The sequence below is a fragment of the Syngnathus typhle genome, linkage group LG3, assembly GCF_033458585.1.
Source record: "Syngnathus typhle isolate RoL2023-S1 ecotype Sweden linkage group LG3, RoL_Styp_1.0, whole genome shotgun sequence".
In the NCBI taxonomy this organism is placed as follows: Eukaryota; Metazoa; Chordata; class Actinopteri; order Syngnathiformes; family Syngnathidae; genus Syngnathus; species Syngnathus typhle.
The window spans coordinates 17828655-17849370 of NC_083740.1; the positions used below are offsets into that span (position 1 = coordinate 17828655).

The 20716-nt window shown below is 40.2% G+C and overlaps 3 protein-coding genes across 3 annotated transcripts in view; 2 read left to right on the forward strand and 1 right to left on the reverse strand.

Moving 5' to 3' along the window:
• LOC133151242 (multidrug and toxin extrusion protein 1-like) overlaps positions 1 to 20716 on the reverse strand; it is a 259852-nt gene that overhangs the window by 17857 nt on the left and 221279 nt on the right. The gene's annotated exons all lie outside the window — the stretch shown is intronic.
• On the forward strand, positions 11357 to 13756 carry LOC133151024 (uncharacterized). The gene is made up of 5 exons (XM_061273746.1): positions 11357 to 12105; positions 12384 to 12992; positions 13098 to 13348; positions 13457 to 13647; positions 13728 to 13756. Exons 2-5 carry the CDS (start codon positions 12561 to 12563, stop codon positions 13754 to 13756), a joined length of 903 nt encoding a protein of 300 aa, XP_061129730.1. The 5' UTR covers positions 11357 to 12105; positions 12384 to 12560.
• On the forward strand, positions 18099 to 19720 carry LOC133152083 (uncharacterized). The gene is made up of 3 exons (XM_061275623.1): positions 18099 to 18559; positions 18621 to 18724; positions 18965 to 19720. Exons 1-3 carry the CDS (start codon positions 18243 to 18245, stop codon positions 18979 to 18981), a joined length of 438 nt encoding a protein of 145 aa, XP_061131607.1. The 5' UTR covers positions 18099 to 18242; the 3' UTR covers positions 18982 to 19720.

Genomic DNA, 20716 nt, shown 5'->3' on the forward strand with positions numbered 1-20716 from the left:
ACCAGAGAACCATCAGTATGTGCATGTTCAAGCCAAGTATATTACGTAATTGCAACATGGTGATAATCTGCATTATTCTAAACGTGGTCTTGCCTGGCTCGCAGTCTACCATTTCCACAGTGGCTACAACCTTGACCTTAACACCTGCTCTCCTTTGAGCCTGACCAGTACTCTCACATCTGGGTGAAGGAGCAGGAACCACTGCAGTAGAGTCTAGAAACGAATTAAAAGCGTGATGTATTGACTGATGGGCAAATAATATCACAATAATGTAGCTTCTCATCCAAGTATGTTGCACTTACTGGCAATTTTGACAAATTTGACCTCCAAATCACTGTATCCACTTTCATGTTGTCTAAACCATGCATTCAAAAATTTGAGGTCACTTATAAATGATATTAATGATCATAATTATAATCATTAATATCATTTATTGCCCAGTTGTCTTACTGATGTTTTTGGTGTTACTGATATCTGTTGTTAAAACCAGAGAACCATCAGTATGTGCATGTTCAAGCCAAGTATATTACGTAATTGCAACATGGTGATAATCTGCATTATTCTAAACGTGGTCTTGCCTGGCTCGCAGTCTACCATTTCCACAGTGGCTTCAACCTTGACCTTAACACCTGCTCTCCTTTGAGCCTGACCAGTACTCTCACATCTGGGTGAAGGAGCAGGAACAACTGCAGTAGAGTCTAGAAACAAATTAAAAGCGTGATGTATTGACTGATGGGCAAATAATATCACAATAAGACTGCAAGCTCTTATATATAAAAAAAATTCATTTGTTGTTGTTTTTCCATAATTTCATAATTTTCTCCTCAGAATTAAGTGATTCCATAATTTTCCCTAGATTAGTTTGAGTTGCATGATTGAAACAATTGAATAACTAACTGTGTACCAATGTCCTTGATTAGTTCTTTCCCCCGTACTTTTTACCTTACTGCATACTCATCAGGCTACTTTTTGCTTTTATTTGTTACATTTGATTGATTGATTGATTGATTGAATATTTATTGATCCCCAGGGGTGGGGAAATTCAGGCCCCAGCAGTATCCATACCACAGAGTGGGTATACAAAAGACACACAGATGGCATGAGCGCAACTCAATAGGCTCTCATAAGGCCGCCACACAACGGCGCCACAAAGAAAGTCAGAAAGTGCACAAGATAAAAGCCATCAAAGCAAATCAAAGCTAAAAGACAAAGGAAAAAAAGTAACAGCGGCCACCTAGCATTTAACACCAGTTGGTTTTATTTGTTACATTTAACACCAGTATCTGTACTTTTAATTTTATACATTTTCAAAAAAAGAGTGATTGTTACATTAGTTCCAATGCCTCTCATCATTTAAATCGTTTAAATGAGAGTTTTGAAGTTTAACGTTGCTATTTTCTGCGACTCAAGAGTAGTCAGACCACGAAGAGACCCCATGCAAAATCCAAAGCTTCGACTGATCCCCACCACATCCAAAACGGCTTCCATAGCAACCCCAAGTGCACACTGAAAAAAATAATAAGTGGGCTTTACTTGAACAGATCTAGGAAACCGATTGCCTTGAAACACTCAAGCTAATTGTGTGAAGGCGAAGGCCTTCACACATATGTTATTCTACTCCATTTACTTTATTGTGTGAAGGCGAAGGCCTTCACACATATGTTATTCTACTCCATTCACTTTATTATTGTGTGAAGGCGAAGGCCTTCACACATATGTTATTCTACTCCATTTACTTTATTGTGTGAAGGCGAAGGCCTTCACACATATGTTATTCTACACCATTCTCTATTATTATTATTAGTGTGAAGGTGAAGACCTTCACACTATTGTTATTCCTGTCCTTTATTATTAGTGTGAAGGTGAAGACCTTCACACTATTGTTATTCCTGTCCTTTATTATTAGTGTGAAGGTGAAGACCTTCACACTATTGTTATTCCTGTCCTTTATTATTATTATTATTAGTGTGAAGGTGAAGACCTTCACACTATTGTTATTCCTGTCCTTTATTAGTGTGAAGGTGAAGACCTTCACACTATTGTTATTCCTGTCCTTTATTAGTGTGAAGGTGAAGACCTTCACACTATTGTTATTCCTGTCCTTTATTATTATTATTATTAGTGTGAAGGTGAAGACCTTCACACTATTGTTATTCCTGTCCTTTATTAGTGTGAAGGTGAAGACCTTCACACTATTGTTATTCCTGTCCTTTATTATTATTAGTGTGAAGGTGAAGACCTTCACACTATTGTTATTCCTGTCCTTTATTATTAGTGTGAAGGTGAAGACCTTCACACTATTGTTATTCCTGTCCTTTATTAGTGTGAAGGTGAAGACCTTCACACTATTGTTATTCCTGTCCTTTATTAGTGTGAAGGTGAAGACCTTCACACTATTGTTATTCCTGTCCTTTATTATTATTATTATTATTCAACATCTTCTGCCCACTTTTTTGACGCTTAACTACTTCCACATACTTCAACCGATTCACTCCATTCCACTTTTCACTTATTCCAAATATTCATGGCACGACTGCTCACATTTTTCTCATTCCAAAAATTTTCCGTTTTCGCATAATTCATAAATTTATGGCGATTTTTGCCCCATTCATTCTTAATGGCAGATTCAACATTTCACATTTACGTTGTTCCAGTTTGAAATTCACATCATTCAACACATTCAAATCACATTGGGGACATTCCCAAACTTCCCAAATTCAAAATTTTCACGTTTTCACTTTTAATATTTGCATAAAATTTTGCAAAATTTCATAAAATTTCCTTTTTCACTTCTAACTTCTACATTTTTCCACCGATTCCACTCGTTCCAACTTCCAACTATTCATCTTTTGCCTACCTATTCCACAACTTCCCACTTACCAAAAACTTCACATCTTTTATTTTGAAATTCAACCAAAATTCTCTAAAATTTCGTTTTTCTACTCTAATTTCTACATTTTTCAACCGATTCAACCCATTCCAACTTTCAACTGTTCATCATTTTTATACCTATTCCACAACTTCCCAAAAACTTCACATCTTTTATTTTGAAATTCACACCCACTTCCTTTTTCCCTTCTCATTTCTACATTTTTCAACCGATTCAACCCATTCCAACTTTCAACTGTTCATCATTTTTCTACCTATTCCACAAATTCCCACTTACCAAAAACTTCACATCTTTTATTTTGAAATTCACTCCCAATTCCTTTTTTCCTTCTCATTTCTACATTTTTCAACCGATTCAACCCATTCCAACTTTCAACTGTTCATCATTTTTCGACCTATTCCACAACTTCCCACTTACCAAAAACTTCACATCTTTTATTTTGAAATTCACACCCACTTCCTTTTTCCCTTCTCATTTCTACATTTTTCAACCGATTCAACCCATTCCAACTTTCAACTGTTCATCACTTTTTCTACCTATTCCACAACTTCCCACTTACCAAAAACTTCACGTCTTTTATTTTGAAATTCACACCCATTTCCTTTTTCCCTTCTCATTTCTACATTTTTCAACCGATTCAACCCATTCCAACTTTCAACTGTTCATCATTTTTTTTCCTATTCCACAACTTACCAAAAACTTCACATCTTTTATTTTGAAATTCACACCCAGTTCCTTTTCCCTTCTCATTTCTACATTTTTCAACCGATTCAACTCGTTTCAACATCATTCTGCAACATTCCTTAAATATTTATTCAACTTCTTCACCTTCACACGCAATTCCTTCAGGAATTGCAAATTCTAGTTATTATTATTATTATTCAACATCTTCTGCCCACTTTTTTGACGCTTAACTACTTCCACATACTTCAACCTATTCACTCCATTCCACTTTTCACTTATTCCAAATATTCATGGCACGACTGCTCACATTTTTCTCGTTCCAAAAATTTTCCGTTTTCGCATAATTCATAAATTTATGGCGATTTTTGCCCCATTCATTCTTAATGGCAGATTCAACATTTCACATTTACGTTGTTCCAGTTTGAAATTCACATCATTCAACACATTCAAATCACATTGGGGACATTCCCAAACTTCCCAAATTCAAAATTTTCACGTTTTCACTTTTAATATTTGCATAAAATTTTGCAAAATTTCATAAAATTTCCTTTTTCACCTCTAACTTCTACATTTTTCCACCGATTCAACTCGTTCCAACTTTCAACTATTCATCTTTTGCCTACCTATTCCACAACTTCCCACTTACCAAAAACTTCACATCTTTTATTTTGAAATTCAACCAAAATTCTCTAAAATTTCATTTTTCTACTCTAATTTCTACATTTTTCAACCGATTCAACCCATTCCAACTTTCAACTGTTCATCATTTTTATACCTATTCCACAACTTCCCAAAAACTTCACATCTTTTATTTTGAAATTCACACCCACTTCCTTTTTCCCTTCTCATTTCTACATTTTTCAACCGATTCAACCCATTCCAACTTTCAACTGTTCATCATTTTTCTACCTATTCCACAAATTCCCACTTACCAAAAACTTCACATCTTTTATTTTGAAATTCACTCCCAATTCCTTTTTTCCTTCTCATTTCTATCTTTTTCAACCGATTCAACCCATTCCAACTTTCAACTGTTCATCATTTTTCTACCTATTCCACAACTTCCCACTTACCAAAAGCTTCACATCTTTTATTTTGAAATTCACACCCACTTCCTTTTTCCCTTCTCATTTCTACATTTTTCAACCGATTCAACCCATTCCAACTTTCAACTGTTCATCACTTTTTCTACCTATTCCACAACTTCCCACTTACCAAAAACTTCACGTCTTTTATTTTGAAATTCACACCCATTTCCTTTTTCCCTTCTCATTTCTACATTTTTCAACCGATTCAACCCATTCCAACTTTCAACTGTTCATCATTTTTTTTCCTATTCCACAACTTACCAAAAACTTCACATCTTTTATTTTGAAATTCACACCCAGTTCCTTTTCCCTTCTCATTTCTACATTTTTCAACCGATTCAACATCATTCTGCAACATTCCTTAAATATTTATTCAACTTCTTCACCTTCACACGCAATTCCTTCAGGAATTGCAAATTCTAGTTATTATTATTATTATTCAACATCTTCTGCCCACTTTTTTGACGCTTAACTACTTCCACATACTTCAACCGATTCACTCCATTCCACTTTTCACTTATTCCAAATATTCATGGCACGACTGCTCACATTTTTCTCATTCCAAAAATTTTCCGTTTTCGCATAATTCATAAATTTATGGCGATTTTTGCCCCATTCATTCTTAATGGCAGATTCAACATTTCACATTTACGTTGTTCCAGTTTGAAATTCACATCATTCAACACATTCAAATCACATTGGGGACATTCCCAAACTTCCCAAATTCAAAATTTTCACGTTTTCACTTTTAATATTTGCATAAAATTTTGCAAAATTTCATAAAATTTCCTTTTTCACTTCTAACTTCTACATTTTTCCACCGATTCCACTCGTTCCAACTTCCAACTATTCATCTTTTGCCTACCTATTCCACAACTTCCCACTTACCAAAAACTTCACATCTTTTATTTTGAAATTCAACCAAAATTCTCTAAAATTTCGTTTTTCTACTCTAATTTCTACATTTTTCAACCGATTCAACCCATTCCAACTTTCAACTGTTCATCATTTTTATACCTATTCCACAACTTCCCAAAAACTTCACATCTTTTATTTTGAAATTCACACCCACTTCCTTTTTCCCTTCTCATTTCTACATTTTTCAACCGATTCAACCCATTCCAACTTTCAACTGTTCATCATTTTTCTACCTATTCCACAAATTCCCACTTACCAAAAACTTCACATCTTTTATTTTGAAATTCACTCCCAATTCCTTTTTTCCTTCTCATTTCTACATTTTTCAACCGATTCAACCCATTCCAACTTTCAACTGTTCATCATTTTTCGACCTATTCCACAACTTCCCACTTACCAAAAACTTCACATCTTTTATTTTGAAATTCACACCCACTTCCTTTTTCCCTTCTCATTTCTACATTTTTCAACCGATTCAACCCATTCCAACTTTCAACTGTTCATCACTTTTTCTACCTATTCCACAACTTCCCACTTACCAAAAACTTCACGTCTTTTATTTTGAAATTCACACCCATTTCCTTTTTCCCTTCTCATTTCTACATTTTTCAACCGATTCAACCCATTCCAACTTTCAACTGTTCATCATTTTTTTTCCTATTCCACAACTTACCAAAAACTTCACATCTTTTATTTTGAAATTCACACCCAGTTCCTTTTCCCTTCTCATTTCTACATTTTTCAACCGATTCAACTCGTTTCAACATCATTCTGCAACATTCCTTAAATATTTATTCAACTTCTTCACCTTCACACGCAATTCCTTCAGGAATTGCAAATTCTAGTTATTATTATTATTATTCAACTTATTCCGCTCACTTTTTCGGCGCTTAACTACTTCCACATACTTCAACCGATTCACTCCATTCCACTTTTCACTTATTCCAAATATTCATGGCAACACTGCTTAGATTTTTTTCCTTCCAAAAATTTTCCGTTTTCGCAAAATTCCCAAATTTACGGCGAATTTTGCCCCATTCATTCTTAATGGCAGATTCAACATTTCACATTTACGTTGTTCCAGTTTGAAATTCACATCATTCAACACATTCAAATCACATTGGGGACATTCCCAAACTTGCCAAATTCAACATTTTCACGTTTTCATCTTTTATTTTGAAATTCACACCCAATTCCTTTTTCCCTTTTCCCTTCTCATTTCTACATTTTTCAACCGATTCAACCCATTCCAACTTTCAACTGTTCATCTTTTCTCTACCTATTCCACAACTTCCCACTTACCAAAAACTTCACATCTTTTATTTTGAAATTCAACCAAAATTCTCTAAAATTTCCTTTTTTCTACTCTAATTTCTACATTTTTCAACCGATTCAACCCATTCCAACTTTCAACTGTTCATCATTTTTCTACCTATTCAAGAACTTCCAACTTACCAAAAACTTCACTTCTTTTATTTTGAAATTCACACCCAATTCCTTTTTCCCTTCTCATTTCTACATTTTTCAACCGATTCAACCCATTCCAACTTTCAACTCTTCATCATTTTTCTACCTATTCCACAACTTCCCACTTCCCAAAAACCTCACATCTTTTATTTTGAAATTCACACCCAATTCCTTTTTCCCTTCTCATTTCTACATTTTTCAACCGATTCATCCCATTCCAACTTTCAACTGTTTGTCTTTTGCCTACCTATTCCACAACTTCCCACTTCCCAAAAACTTCACATCTTTTATTTTGAAATTCACACCCAATTCCTTTTTCCCTTCTCATTTCTACATTTTTCAACCGATTCAACCCATTCCAACTTTCAACTGTTCATCCTTTTTCTACCTATTCCACAACTTCCCACTTACCAAAAACTTCACATCTTTTATTTTGAAATTCACACCCAATTCCTTTTTCCCTTCTCATTTCTACATTTTTCTACCGATTCAACCCATTCCAACTTTCAACTGTTCATCATTCTTCTACCTATTCCACAACTTCCCACTTACCAAAAACTTCAGATCTTTTATTTTGAAATTCACACCCAATTCCTTTTTCCCTTCTCATTTCTACATTTTTCAACCGATTCAACCCATTCCAACTTTCAACTGTTCATCATTTTTCTACCTATTCCACAACTTCCCAAAAACTTCACATCTTTTATTTTGAAATTCACACCCAATTCCTTTTTCCCTTCTCATTTCTACATTTTTCAACCGATTCAACTCGTTTCAACATCATTCTTCAACATTCCTTAAATATTTATTCAACTTCTTCACCTTCACACGCAATTCCTTCAGGAATTGCAAATTCTAGTTATTATTATTATTCAACTTATTCCGCTCACTTTTTCGGCGCTTAACTACTTCCACATACTTCAACCGATTCACTCCATTCCACTTTTCACTTATTCCAAATATTCATGGCAACACTGCTTAGATTTTTTTCCTTCCAAAAATTTTCCGTTTTCGCAAAATTCACAAATTTACGGCGATTTTTGCCCCATTCATTCTTAATGGCAGATTCAACATTTCACATTTATGTTGTTCCAGTTTGAAATTCACATAATTCAACACATTCAAATCACATTGGGGACATTCCCAAACTTGCCAAATTCAACATTTTCACGTTTTCATCTTTTATTTTGAAATTCACACTCTATTCCTTTTTCCCTTTTCCCTTCTCATTTCTACATTTTTCAACCGATTCAACCCATTCCAACTTTCAACTGTTCATCTTTTCTCTACCTATTACACAACTTCCCACTTACCAAAAACTTCACATCTTTTATTTTGAAATTCAACCAAAATTCTCTAAAATTTCCTTTTTTCTACTCTAATTTCTACATTTTTCAACCGATTCAACCCATTCCAACTTTCAACTGTTCATAATTTTTCTACCTATTCCACAACTTCCCACTTACCAAAAACTTCACATCTTTTATTTTGAAATTCACGCCCAATTCCCTTTTCCCTTCTCATTTCTACATTTTTCAACCGATTCAACCCATTCCAACTTTCAACTGTTCATCATTTTTCTACCTATTCCACAACTTCCCACTTACCAAAAAATTCACATCTTTTATTTTGAAATTCACGCACAATTCCTTTTTCCCTTCTCATTTCTACATTTTTCAACCGATTCAACCCATTCCAACTTTCAACTGTTCATCATTTTTCTACCTATTCCCCAACTTCCCACTTACCAAAAAATTCACATCTTTTATTTTGAAATTCACGCCCAATTCCTTTTTCCCTTCTCATTTCTACATTTTTCAACCGATTCAACCCATTCCAACTTTCAACTGTTCATCATTTCTTTACCTATTCCACAACTTAACAAAAACTTCACATCTTTTATTTTGAAATTCACACCCATTTCCTTTTTCCTTTCTCATTTCCACATTTTTCAACCGATTCAACTCATTCCAACTTTCAACTGTTCATCCTTTTTCTACCTATTCCACAACTTACCAAAAACTTCACATCTTTTATTCTGAAATTCACACCCATTTCCTTTTTCTGTTCTCATTTCTACATTTTTCAACCCATTCAACCCATTCCAACTTTCAACTGTTCATCATTTTTCTACCTATTCCACAACTTCCCACTTACCAAAAACTTCACGTCTTTTATTTTGAAATTCACACCCAATTCACCAATATTTCCTTTTTCCCTTCTCATTTCTACATTTTTCAACCGATTCAACCCATTCCAACTTTCAACTGTTCATCATTTTTCTACCTATTCCACAACTTCCCAAAAACTTCACATCTTTTATTTTGAAATTCACACCTACTTCCTTTTTCCCTTCTCATTTCTACATTTTTCAACCGATTCAACTCCTTCCAACTTTCAACTGTTCATCCTTTTTCTACCTATTCCACAACTTACCAAAAACTTCACATCTTTTATTTTGAAATTCACACCCAATTCTCCAATATTTCCTTTTTCCCTTCTCATTTCTACATTTTTCAACCGATTCAACCCATTCCAACTTTCAACTGTTCATCATTTTTCTACCTATTACACAACTTACCAAAAACTTCACATCTTTTATTTTGAAATTCACACCCAATTCTCCAATATTTCCTTTTGCCCTTCTCATTTCTACATTTTTCAACCGATTCAACCCATTCCAACTTTCAACTGTTCATCATTTTTCTACCTATTCCCCAACTTAACAAAAAATTCACATCTTTTATTTTGAGATTCACACCCAATTCTCCAATATTTCCTTTTTCCCTTCTCATTTCTACATTTTTCAACCGAATCAACCCATTCAAACTTTATTCACTTTGTTCACCTTATGCTTACCATATTCACCCCCTTCACCACCACTTCCACTATGCTTTCGCAATTCAGCCCTTGACCCCCACTTCCAGTGTAGCGGCCATCTTGGATTGACCCTGAAGTGACCTAATGAACCCAGAATGAACCGAAAGTGTCTGCGTCCCGTGGTGCAGTTTTTATTGGCCCGCAGCAAATTCTGAAAACATAATTGCATATGGCCCGCACAAGAAGCTTGAGCTCAACGCTGTTGCACTTCTCATTTTTACCACTAGATGGAGCCCGCCACACAAATGAAATCAAGCAAAGAAAATCTTTTACCACGAGTCCCCACAAATGGCTGCCCCTAACCCCTCCCGCCCCCTCCCCCGGAAGAGAAGCGAACACGCTGCGTTTGACTTCTCGCGTGAGTTATATCCGCTTATCGCGATTGTTGCAGCCCGCGCGCAGTGGTCAGTCACAGACGGCGGTTATCGAAAGAGACTGTTGCTGTGATTTTGTGCGTGTTTGCCAAAAAGTAAGTATAGACTTTTAAGTGTTACATTGTTTACTGTTGTGCTGATGTCTGATCCCAGACTGTTTCGTGTGTGCGCCGTTTGGTTGGTAGCTTCGGCAATGCTTCACATAAGAAGTCGTTTATTTGCTTTATAATCTCAGTGAAGCATCGCCGCTAGCTAGCTAGCATTAGCGAAACGTCCACTAGCAACTACCTGGATTGCAGCTCGGCTCCGGAGTTCAATAGGCGTAAAGAGGTTCAACATGCTGTGTCGAATCAAATATTTTCTGTCAAACTTTGATTGTTTAAATAATCGCAATAATATGGATACAAGTGTCTTTATTTCATCGGGACTTTTGCGGTGGCGCACGGCGACCCGATATGACGTCATATTGTAGTTTTTTTTCTCCTCGCGTTTACTTGTAGCCAACAAATCGGCGACTAAATATGACGTCACATTGTAGTTTGGACCCTCGCGTTTAGTTGGATGCAACAAATATATCGAACACAATGCTTTTCACTATTCTTAGGCATACTGTAATAGAAATAACTTTTTATGTTTAGTAGACAAACAACGCATCTTGACAACCTGTTGTTTCAGTGTCCTATGTTGCAAAATCAATGTACATTTTGCCGTTAAATTGTTGCGTAGGGCAGTGACGTCACTACGCCTAGTCTCGCGTGACTTATATCGTCTTATCGCGATTGTTGCGTCCCGCGTGCAGTGGTCAGTCACAGACGGCGGCTATCGACAGAGACTGTTGCTGTGATTGTGTGCGTGTTTGCCAAAAAGTAAGTATAGACATTTAAGTGTTACATTGTTTACGGTTGTGCTGTTAGTGCGCCGTTTGGTTGGTAGCTTCGGCGGTGCTTCACATAGGAAGTAGTTTATTTGGGTTTTTTCGCAATGAAGCATCGCCGCTAGCTAGATAGCATTAGCAACTGCCTTGGTTGCAGCTCGGCTCCTGAGTTCAATAGGCGTAAAGAGGTTCAACATCAGAGGCGGTTGCTGTGTCGAATTTAATATTTTATAGCAAACTTTGATTCATTCAATAATCGCAATAATATGTATATAAATAACTTTATTTCATCGGGACTTTTACGGTGGCGCACGGCGACCGGATATGACGTCACATTGTAGTCCCCCCTCGCGTTTACTTGTTGGCCACACATCGGCGACCAAATATGACGACATATTGTAGTTCTTTTCCCCTCGCGTTTATTTAGATGCCACAAATATGTTTTTAAATCATGAAGGGATTAAAAGTGATCATATGGCATCATGCTGACATTTGAGGCTGTCATGACATTAAATATCATGTCTACATTTACAAAGAAAGTACACATGTAAATCTAAGTCTCTTTTCTCATGCCAGATGACTCAATTACTTGTACCTGATGTCGTACAAAATAACCATCCAGGAGCAAATGATTAGTTTCTCAATTGTGCGTTTTTTGTACTGTTGAAGTTTGGAAGAAAGTCAAATAACATTAATTACAAAATATGATGATGAATTATCATTAGTACTACAGTTGTGCATTGTCACTACTGTATCATTAAAAGCTGTTTTTGACTAGTTAGGAAATATTGACTTTCAATCTCGCCACCGTATTTCTCTCAGTATTTGTAATCGTAAAAGACATTCAAAGCATTGTGGAAATGTCACTTAATTATTTGTTTCCCACTTTCTGTTATTTCTTTCCCTGCAGTACATAACTCGACTTCCAAGGTGAGGCATGATTCATTCAGTCAATTCTATGTTATCATCATTACAAAGTGATTGTATTTCAAGTTCCTGTGATGATAGCTTTGGAATCGTGATTAAATTTGGCTACTGTTTATGTATTTTAGTCAACGGTTTCTTTAATTTTGATTACTATGCTTATGTATTATTTTAATAAATAACTTCATCAATTATAATGTAATTTTGCTTTCAGTTCGTTGTCAATCGAAAGTATGACTAATTACATTGTAGCTTATTGATATATGTTGTTTTTTTTCCTGCAGAGCTCTGTGACCTGCGGTTCTGGCACGCTCCGTGGACCTGTTTTTCTGAGACGCTCCGTGGCCTGTAGTTCTGTGACGCTCCAGGGACCCTGTGGCTGACCCCCTATACCCTCTCTTGTGGCTGCTCTATCTTTTGTCTTCTGTCTTCCTTCTATCTCACATCCATCATAACTTGCTATGCCGAGGAAAGGAAGGCGATCCCAGGCTGTAAAGTTGAGCTGGGAGCGACGTTTAAATCGTCGATGCTCCCCGCCGCCAGTTACATGCAGTGATCCAACCTTACCTACCCGGCATAATGACGTCACAAGTGCAGATTCTGCACGTTTTGAAACTCCTGACACATGTGCCAATACTGCACTTTTTGAACCTACTGCACTTTTTGAACCTGAACATGGCCTTGAGCCACTCTTTGAAACTGACCGCGGTCATGCTCCACGCTCTCAAACTTACGCACGTGGTCATGATCCGCCTTTTGAAACTGACGCACGTGGCCATGATCCACTTTGTCAAACTCCTGCACGTGCCCTTGATGCACAATTTGAGACTGATTCCTGTGACACTGGGCCTGACATTCCCGCTGCAGCCACGGCTTCTGTGCAACCTCATTTGGTAACGTATGTGTTGGCATCTCACAGCCAAGCTCATCCGAGATATGGAGAATTCAGAAACAGTCAATGTGTGGCTAACTCTGTTACATTTCTGGCTTTCTTGCAGGAGTTAAATCACCTGACCAGCTCTGACCTTGATGCTGTTCTTAATGTTGGCAATGAACTGTATACATGTACTGTTGCTGCACTGAAAGCCCAAGGATGCTTCTTGGACAGATTTCTGACGGCTGATGAACTTCCAGGGGTTGTGCGTGGTTTTTCTAAGCAGCATGTCTTAATAAAGAGTCAGTCAATGGGTGGTTTGTTCACCTCTTTCTACGGAGATGAGCTGTTCCTGAACCTTTGTGACAGACTCCGGTGCATGACCTCAGGGGTCAATTGTGCGCTTCTGATTATGCGGTTAACGTGCATTGCTGTTTTCCGAGACCACCAAGGCAGGTATGGTTTTTTTGATCCCCACTCTAGAGGACGAGATGGCGTCCATGATGACAACGGCACAGCGATCATGATGCTCTTCACATGTGTGTCCGACCTGATCGATAAGTTGACGGAGGTTTATACAAGCTTGAGGTGCTCTGGCGATGAGCCATATGAGCTTGTACCGATCTGCTTCGAACCTGTTGACGTTCCCGTAAGTGACCATGAGATGGCGCCATGTACACAGATTCCTCCCGTGATGAGCATCGATGACGCTGCCGCAAGCAGACCTGTTGCTGAAATTGTCCCATGTGTTGAGACGAGCGAGACTACACCGTGCTCAGGTGAACATCACTACCAAGAATTTCCCGATAACAGTGAAGTGGTTTTGACAACAGGTAAACAGCTGCCAAATGTGTCAAAAATTGCGAAATCTAGTAGGAGAAAGTTCCTACGACAAATAAAAGCACAGGAAACGTTAAAAGAAAATTCAAAAGTGAGATGTAAAAAACAAGAACTAAAGAGAATGATGAAGAACTCTAAAGAGAAAGAACAGTACAGTCAAAATGCAGAGGTAAGACAAAGGAAATTGGGTTATATTAGGAGCCGTTATCAACAGGACAAGCATTTTTGTGCCAGACAAAAGTCCTATTTTACACAACGTTGTCAGACAGATCATGAGTTTAAGAACAAAAACCTTTCCCGTTTCTCACGTCGTTATAGGACAGATGAGTGTTTTACGATGAGACGACGCGCTTACATTACAGAACGTTACCGTGACGATGTTGCGTTTAAGAACCGACAGCGTTCTTACATCACAGAACGTTACCGTGACGATGTTGGATTTAAGAACCGACAGCGTTCTTACATCACAGAACGTTACCGTAACGATGTTGCGTTTAAGAACCGACAGCGTTCTTACATCACAGAACGTTACCGTGACGATGTTGCGTTTAAGAACCGACAGCGTTCTTACATCACAGAACGTTACCGTGACGATGTTGGGTTTAAGAACAGACAGCGTTCTTACATGACAGAACATTACCGTGATGATGTTGTGTTTCGAAACAGACAGCGTTCTTACATTACACGCCGTTATTTAAACAACCCTGAATTCCGATTAAAACATCAGGAAATCATGAGGCGCATAATGAAAACAAAATCTGATTCACTGAGGACCAAAACAATGCGCAGAGTAAAGAAGATTTTACACAAATACAAAGTCATAAACCGACTATGTAGGGAGCGAAATGACTGTGTGCTTATGAAAGCTGTTGAGCTATTCAAAGCCCAAATTAAGAATGGCCCCACATTTGTCTGCACTGTTTGCCACAGAGCATTGTTTCCGAACCAAGTACGCGCTTGTCAACGTAGATTTTATAAGAAAAACAGACATGTTGTTGCAAGTTGTCTCACGGGACAATTTGTCCATATCTGTGATGATGAATGTCAGGCCTCGTGCAGCGTACCAGCTGAAAGAAAACTGGAGTGGATATGTCACACTTGCTATAGTCACCTCAAAGATGGTAAAATGCCTGCACTTGCTGTTGCCAACAATCTCACACTCTCTGATATTCCAAAGGAACTGTGTGGATTGAACATACTGGAGAGACATCTCATTTCCAAATGCATATCATTTGCCAAAATTGTACCTCTTCCCAAAGGTCAACAACGAGCCATTCGTGGAAATGTGGTGTGCGTGCCATCGGAAGTACAAGAGACGGTCAATGTCTTGCCCAGACTAAGAAGTAGGTCACAGATGTTGAGAGTGAAACTGAAGAGACGGCTTAGCTACAAAGGCCATCAGTTGTTTCAAACCGTCACTTGGTCCAAGCTAATGAGCGCTCTGATAAAACTGAAACAAGTCCATCCACAGTACAGAGACATAACCATTCGCGACGATGCGGACCTTTGCGACCCAACCCTCACTGACGATGAGAGCAGCTCCGATGAAGCGCAAATGAGCGACAGTGAGTACAATGAGGAAGCTCTGGAGGAGATGTACAGATTTGAAAGTGATGCTCTGTGTGGGATGAACAGTGACTCTCAACATGACAACAGTGGTAACAAACAGCAACAAGAAAATTCGGAAGACGGTGATCAAACAAATGGTGGAGTGATACTTGAATCATGTCTCCAACCCAATGATGTGTCAGAGGAAATTATGAGTTTTACAGAGGGCATTTATTGTGTTGCTCCTGCAGAAAGAAACAACCCAGTAAGTTTTTTCAGGACTCCCAAGCTTGAGGCCATGGCTTTTCCGGTGCAGTTTCCCACTGGTCAAAACACCCTCGATGAAGAGAGAGCAATAAAACTCACACCAAGCAAATATTTCAAAACCCGTCTGTGTTGCGTGGATGAACGCTTTGCTCGAGATACCAACTACTTGTTCTTTGCCCAGTTTGTGACTGAAATTTACCAGGCGACGTCGAGCATGACAATACAGCTGCGCAAAGGTAAGCCTTTTACCAGGGATGGTCGAAGGATAAACAATGCCATGCTTCAGGACAAACGTGAAGTTGAGAAACTGGTGCGCAGCAAAGATGCTGTCCGATTCATGACACCGCTGAGAGGTACGCCGGCCTATTGGGAGAAAACCACCAAAGATCTTTTTGCTATGATCCGGCAGCTGGGCACACCCACGTTCTTTTGCACATTTTCTGCTGCCGAAATGCGTTGGGAAGAGGTCATCACCGCCATCAAAGCGCAACAAGGTGAAGTAGTGGATTTCGCCCAACTTGACTGGGCTACCAAGTGTGAGATCCTACGCAGCAATCCTGTGACGACGATGCGCATGTTCGACAAGCGTGTGGAAGCTCTGTTCAGAGATTTGATCCTCTCTCCGGCGCAACCGATTGGTGAGGTCGTCGACTACTTTTACCGACTGGAGTTTCAACACAGAGGAAGTCCTCACATTCATTGCCTCATATGGGTTCGAGGTGCCCCTGTATTTGAGGAAGCCACGGATGGAGCCATCTGTCATTTTGTGTCTCGCTACATCTCGGCCGAGCTGCCGGACCCGCAGAAGGAACCGGAATTGTACAAAAAGGTCACAGAGGTTCAGATGCACAGCAAAAGTCACTCCAAATCGTGCGTCAAACACCAAGGTGCAAATTGCCGCTTTGGATTCCCCAAACAACCGTGCGATGAAACAATGATCGTCAGACCTGCGCCCGTCGACGACGACAATCGAGATCAACGCAATGACGATCGCTTGGCGTCGAATGCCAAGCTTGTTCCCGTGCTAAATCTGCTGAATGAGCCTGAAACGGCATCCCTGACTTTGCCTCAGCTACTGGCTAAATGTAAGCTCACCGGTGACGAGTACATGAACTGTTTGCGCATGACGGCCTCGTCGAGTTCTGTCGTGCTTAAGCGAGAACCGAAAGACTGCTGGGTCAACAACTACAACCGCCATTTGCTTCTTGCCTGGGATGGAAACCTGGACATCCAATACATCCTGAATGCCTACTCTTGCATAGCATACATCTGCAGCTACATCAGCAAGGCTGAACACGGTCTGAGCCAATACCTCAAATCGGTCATTGAAAACTCCCGCTGCGCAAATGTCAACGAGAGCGATGAAATGAAGCAAATTATGCAAGCGTACTCCAAGAAAAGAGAAGTGAGTGCTCAGGAATGCGTCGCACGCGCGTGCGGCTTGCATATGAAACAGTCCTCCCGCATGGTGGTATTTGTACAAACGAGTGACAATGCGCTGAAAATGAGTTATCCTCTCTCGCTCCTTGAGGGCAAAACGCAGGAATCTCATGAAGTGTGGATGACTGGCCTGCCGGAAAAATACAAATCCAGACCTCAAACTGAGGAATTCGAAGTCATGTGCTTGGCTGATTTTGCATCAACGTGCAGAATTGTTTATGGCAAACAAGCAAAAGGTAAGAATGTTTTGCCTCTGCTCAACGACATGGGCTTTGTCCAGAAAAGAACAGAAAAACATGCCGTCATCAAATACTGCAAATACTCTGAACAAAAGAATCCGGAGGAATATTACTGCTGCTTGCTCAAGCTGTACCTGCCTCATCGTGCTGATTGCCAATTAAAATCTGAACGCTGTCCTTCCTATCAGTTGTTTCATGATAACGCCTGTGTCCAGTTACCGTATAACGACTCTGTGGAGCGCGTGTGCCAAATTGTCAGAAGGAACAGAGAAAGGTATGAGAAATACAGTCGAGACATTGACAACGCCATCCAAGAGGTGGAGGAGAGTGGGCTCGTCATAAACGAATGGTGCCACCTGGCTCCCGAGAGTGAGTTGCAAAGACTCGAATGCGTTGAGGAAATGAACGCGAGAGATGAACCGAACGACAACGTGGAGGAAAATGTCCCGGACTATAACGTCAGGTCCAAAACAACGCAAATGTCCATCGTGACAGAGCCTGCTGCCATCGATCCCGCGGTGTTACGCGACATGTATCGTAACCTGAACCAAAAGCAAGCGTCCGTCTTCTACAAGGTCAGAGATTGGTGCATAAAACGTGTGTGTAGCTCAAAGCCCATTGAGCAGTTCTTCTACCACATCAACGGTGGCGCCGGGACCGGCAAATCTCATCTCATCAAGTGTATCCACGCTGACGCTACCAAAATACTTCAGAGACTACCACGACTGGCTGAGGAGGCCGACATTTCCAAGCAAACGGTTGTTCTCGCAGCTTTCACTGGCACGGCGGCGTTCAACATTTCCGGGGCAACGTTGCATTGTCTACTCAAACTGCCGAGAAGTCTCAAACCCCCGTACCACGGGCTGGGCAATAAACTGGACGAAGTCCGAGCCGAGCTGTCCATCGCCGAAATACTCATCATCGATGAGATTTCCATGGTGTCGAAAGACCTCTTCGCCTACGTGAATGCCAGGTTGAAACAAATCAAAGGAATTAATTTACCTTTCGGTGGCATGTCTGTTCTTGCTGTTGGAGATTTCTTTCAGCTCCCTCCCGTGAGACAGTCCAAACCTCTGTGCGTGTACGATCCTACGCGGCTGGACCACTGGCGTGACGACTTCAAAAAGATCACGCTCACCGCCATCATGAGGCAGAAAGACGATGTCGCCTTTGCCGAACTGCTGAACCGACTCCGCGTCAAAGAAAAGTCAGATGAACTGTCGGAAATGGACAGAGCTCTCCTTGCCACGAGGTACACTTCCCCAGAAATGTGTCCAAAGCATATTCTGCATGTTTTTGCCACCAATAAACAGGTGGATGGCCATAACTCTGCGATGCTGGAACTGCTTCATAAGGACATTGTGCAGATTGACGCGGATGACTACAAGAAAGACAAAGGAACTGGCAGAATGGCAAGGCAAGCTTCCCCTGTGCAAGGCGCTAAGAATGAGCTCCCGGACTCCATCAAAGTTGCCCTGGGTGCTCGTGTTATGATCACACGGAACGTTGATGTTCAATCAGGTCTGTGCAACGGGATGTTTGCAAAAGTTGTCAAATTGGTGAACTATCCAAATGAAGCCCGTGTCCAGAAACTTGGGTTGGAACTCGATCATGTGAGTAACACAGCGCGTGCTGCTAACCCCGTGTACATTGACAGACTGGAGGAGAAGCTGAACAAGGCTGGAGTGACGCGCCGACAGTTTCCCATCAAGCTTGCTTTTGCCTGCACGATCCACAAGGTACAAGGCATGACAACGTCACAGGCTGCAGTTTCGCTGAAAGGTGTTTTCGAACACGGCATGGGGTACGTAGCTCTGAGTAGAGTGACTTCGCTCAGTGGTCTGCATATTCTGCATATGGATGAGAGAAGGCTTCATGCAAATCCACAAATCACTGCTGCTCTTGCTGAGATGGCAGAGGATTCTTTGGAGAGCGTCATGCCCCTCCTTCACGTGATGCCGTCGGTAGATCGGGCAAATCACCTGGTTGTCGTCCATCATAACACCGAAGGGCTGTCTTGTCACGTGCAAGATATCGTGTCTCATCACGAACTGCTTTTCGCTGATGTTTTGTGCTTCACAGAGACACACCTCCAAGGATCAGTGGCCGATGGACGTGCTTGCTTGGAAGGCTACACGATGTTTTGCAGGAACCGAAGTGATTCTTACACAAACTGTCCTGACTTGGCGACAAAACGTGGTGGCGGCGTAGGTATTTGTGTCAAAAGTCACATCGCGGCCCAGGAAAAGAAATACGTTCAGGGTGTGACCGACATTGAATTTGTTGTGGTGAAACTTGAAGATCCCCTCAATGTGTTGATTGCTGCCGTTTACAGGCCTCCAGGCAACAGTCTGCGCACTTTTCTGCCAAGCTTGGGAAATCTCTTGCGGTACCTTGAGGTAATGGAGCATCATCAGATCTTGGTATGTGGAGATTTTAATGAAGATATGCTATCTGCCTCATTCAAGCCCATTCTTGATTTGTTCCGCTCGAAAGGCTACACGCAACTCATAGCCACTGCTACCACTGACAAAAACACATTGCTTGACCTCATTTTTGTCTCTCGACCTCAGTGTGCCCTTCATTCAGGTGTCCTGCAAACGTACTACAGCTATCACAATCCTGTTTTCTGTGTTTTGACCAGTGAAAGGTAAGTCACAGCTAAATCAGCATTTTCTAAAACAACAAGGATGGAAATCGAAACGTCAACGGTGTCGTAAGTGTATAATAATAGTGGTGGGATGCGGTGGGTGATTTGTTGACTTGAGGAGAGATGGGATCCAGAGTGGAAGTGCTCATTACTTGACCTCTTTTTCTTTCTCTCGACCTCTGTGCTCTTTATTCAGGTTCCGTGCGAACATACAACAGCTATCACAATCCTGTTTTCTGTGTTTTGACCAGTGAAAGGTAAGTCAAATCTATATCATGTTTTTCAGTAGTTGGAAAAACAACGAGGACAGACGTCGAATGGCGTAAGTGTATAATATTAGTGGTGGGATGTGGTGGGTGATTTGTTGACTAGAGATGAAATGGGATCTGGGGCTCAGAATGGTAAACGTAATGTTGCCGTTAGCCTCACAATTTCCACATAGAAAATAACTACCAACCCATGTGGATAGCGATAGCTGGAAAAGCAGCTTTATACTGATAATATAAATTGGTGGCAATGAAACCCACCCCTATTTTGGACACTGAGGTTTGTGCATGATGCTAGCAATAAACCTGTTGCCTGGCTGGCATTACAAATGGAGAAAACATCGAATTGGAAAATACTTATCGATGGCAAAGGTTTGCTTGACGCGAGAAACATGCTTCAGAGTGAGTGAAGGGGAGACGGAGAGGAGTGGCCTTTTTAACTTGGATTCACTTTTATCATTTTTAAATGGTCCCAGGCAAATCATAGAAGAGT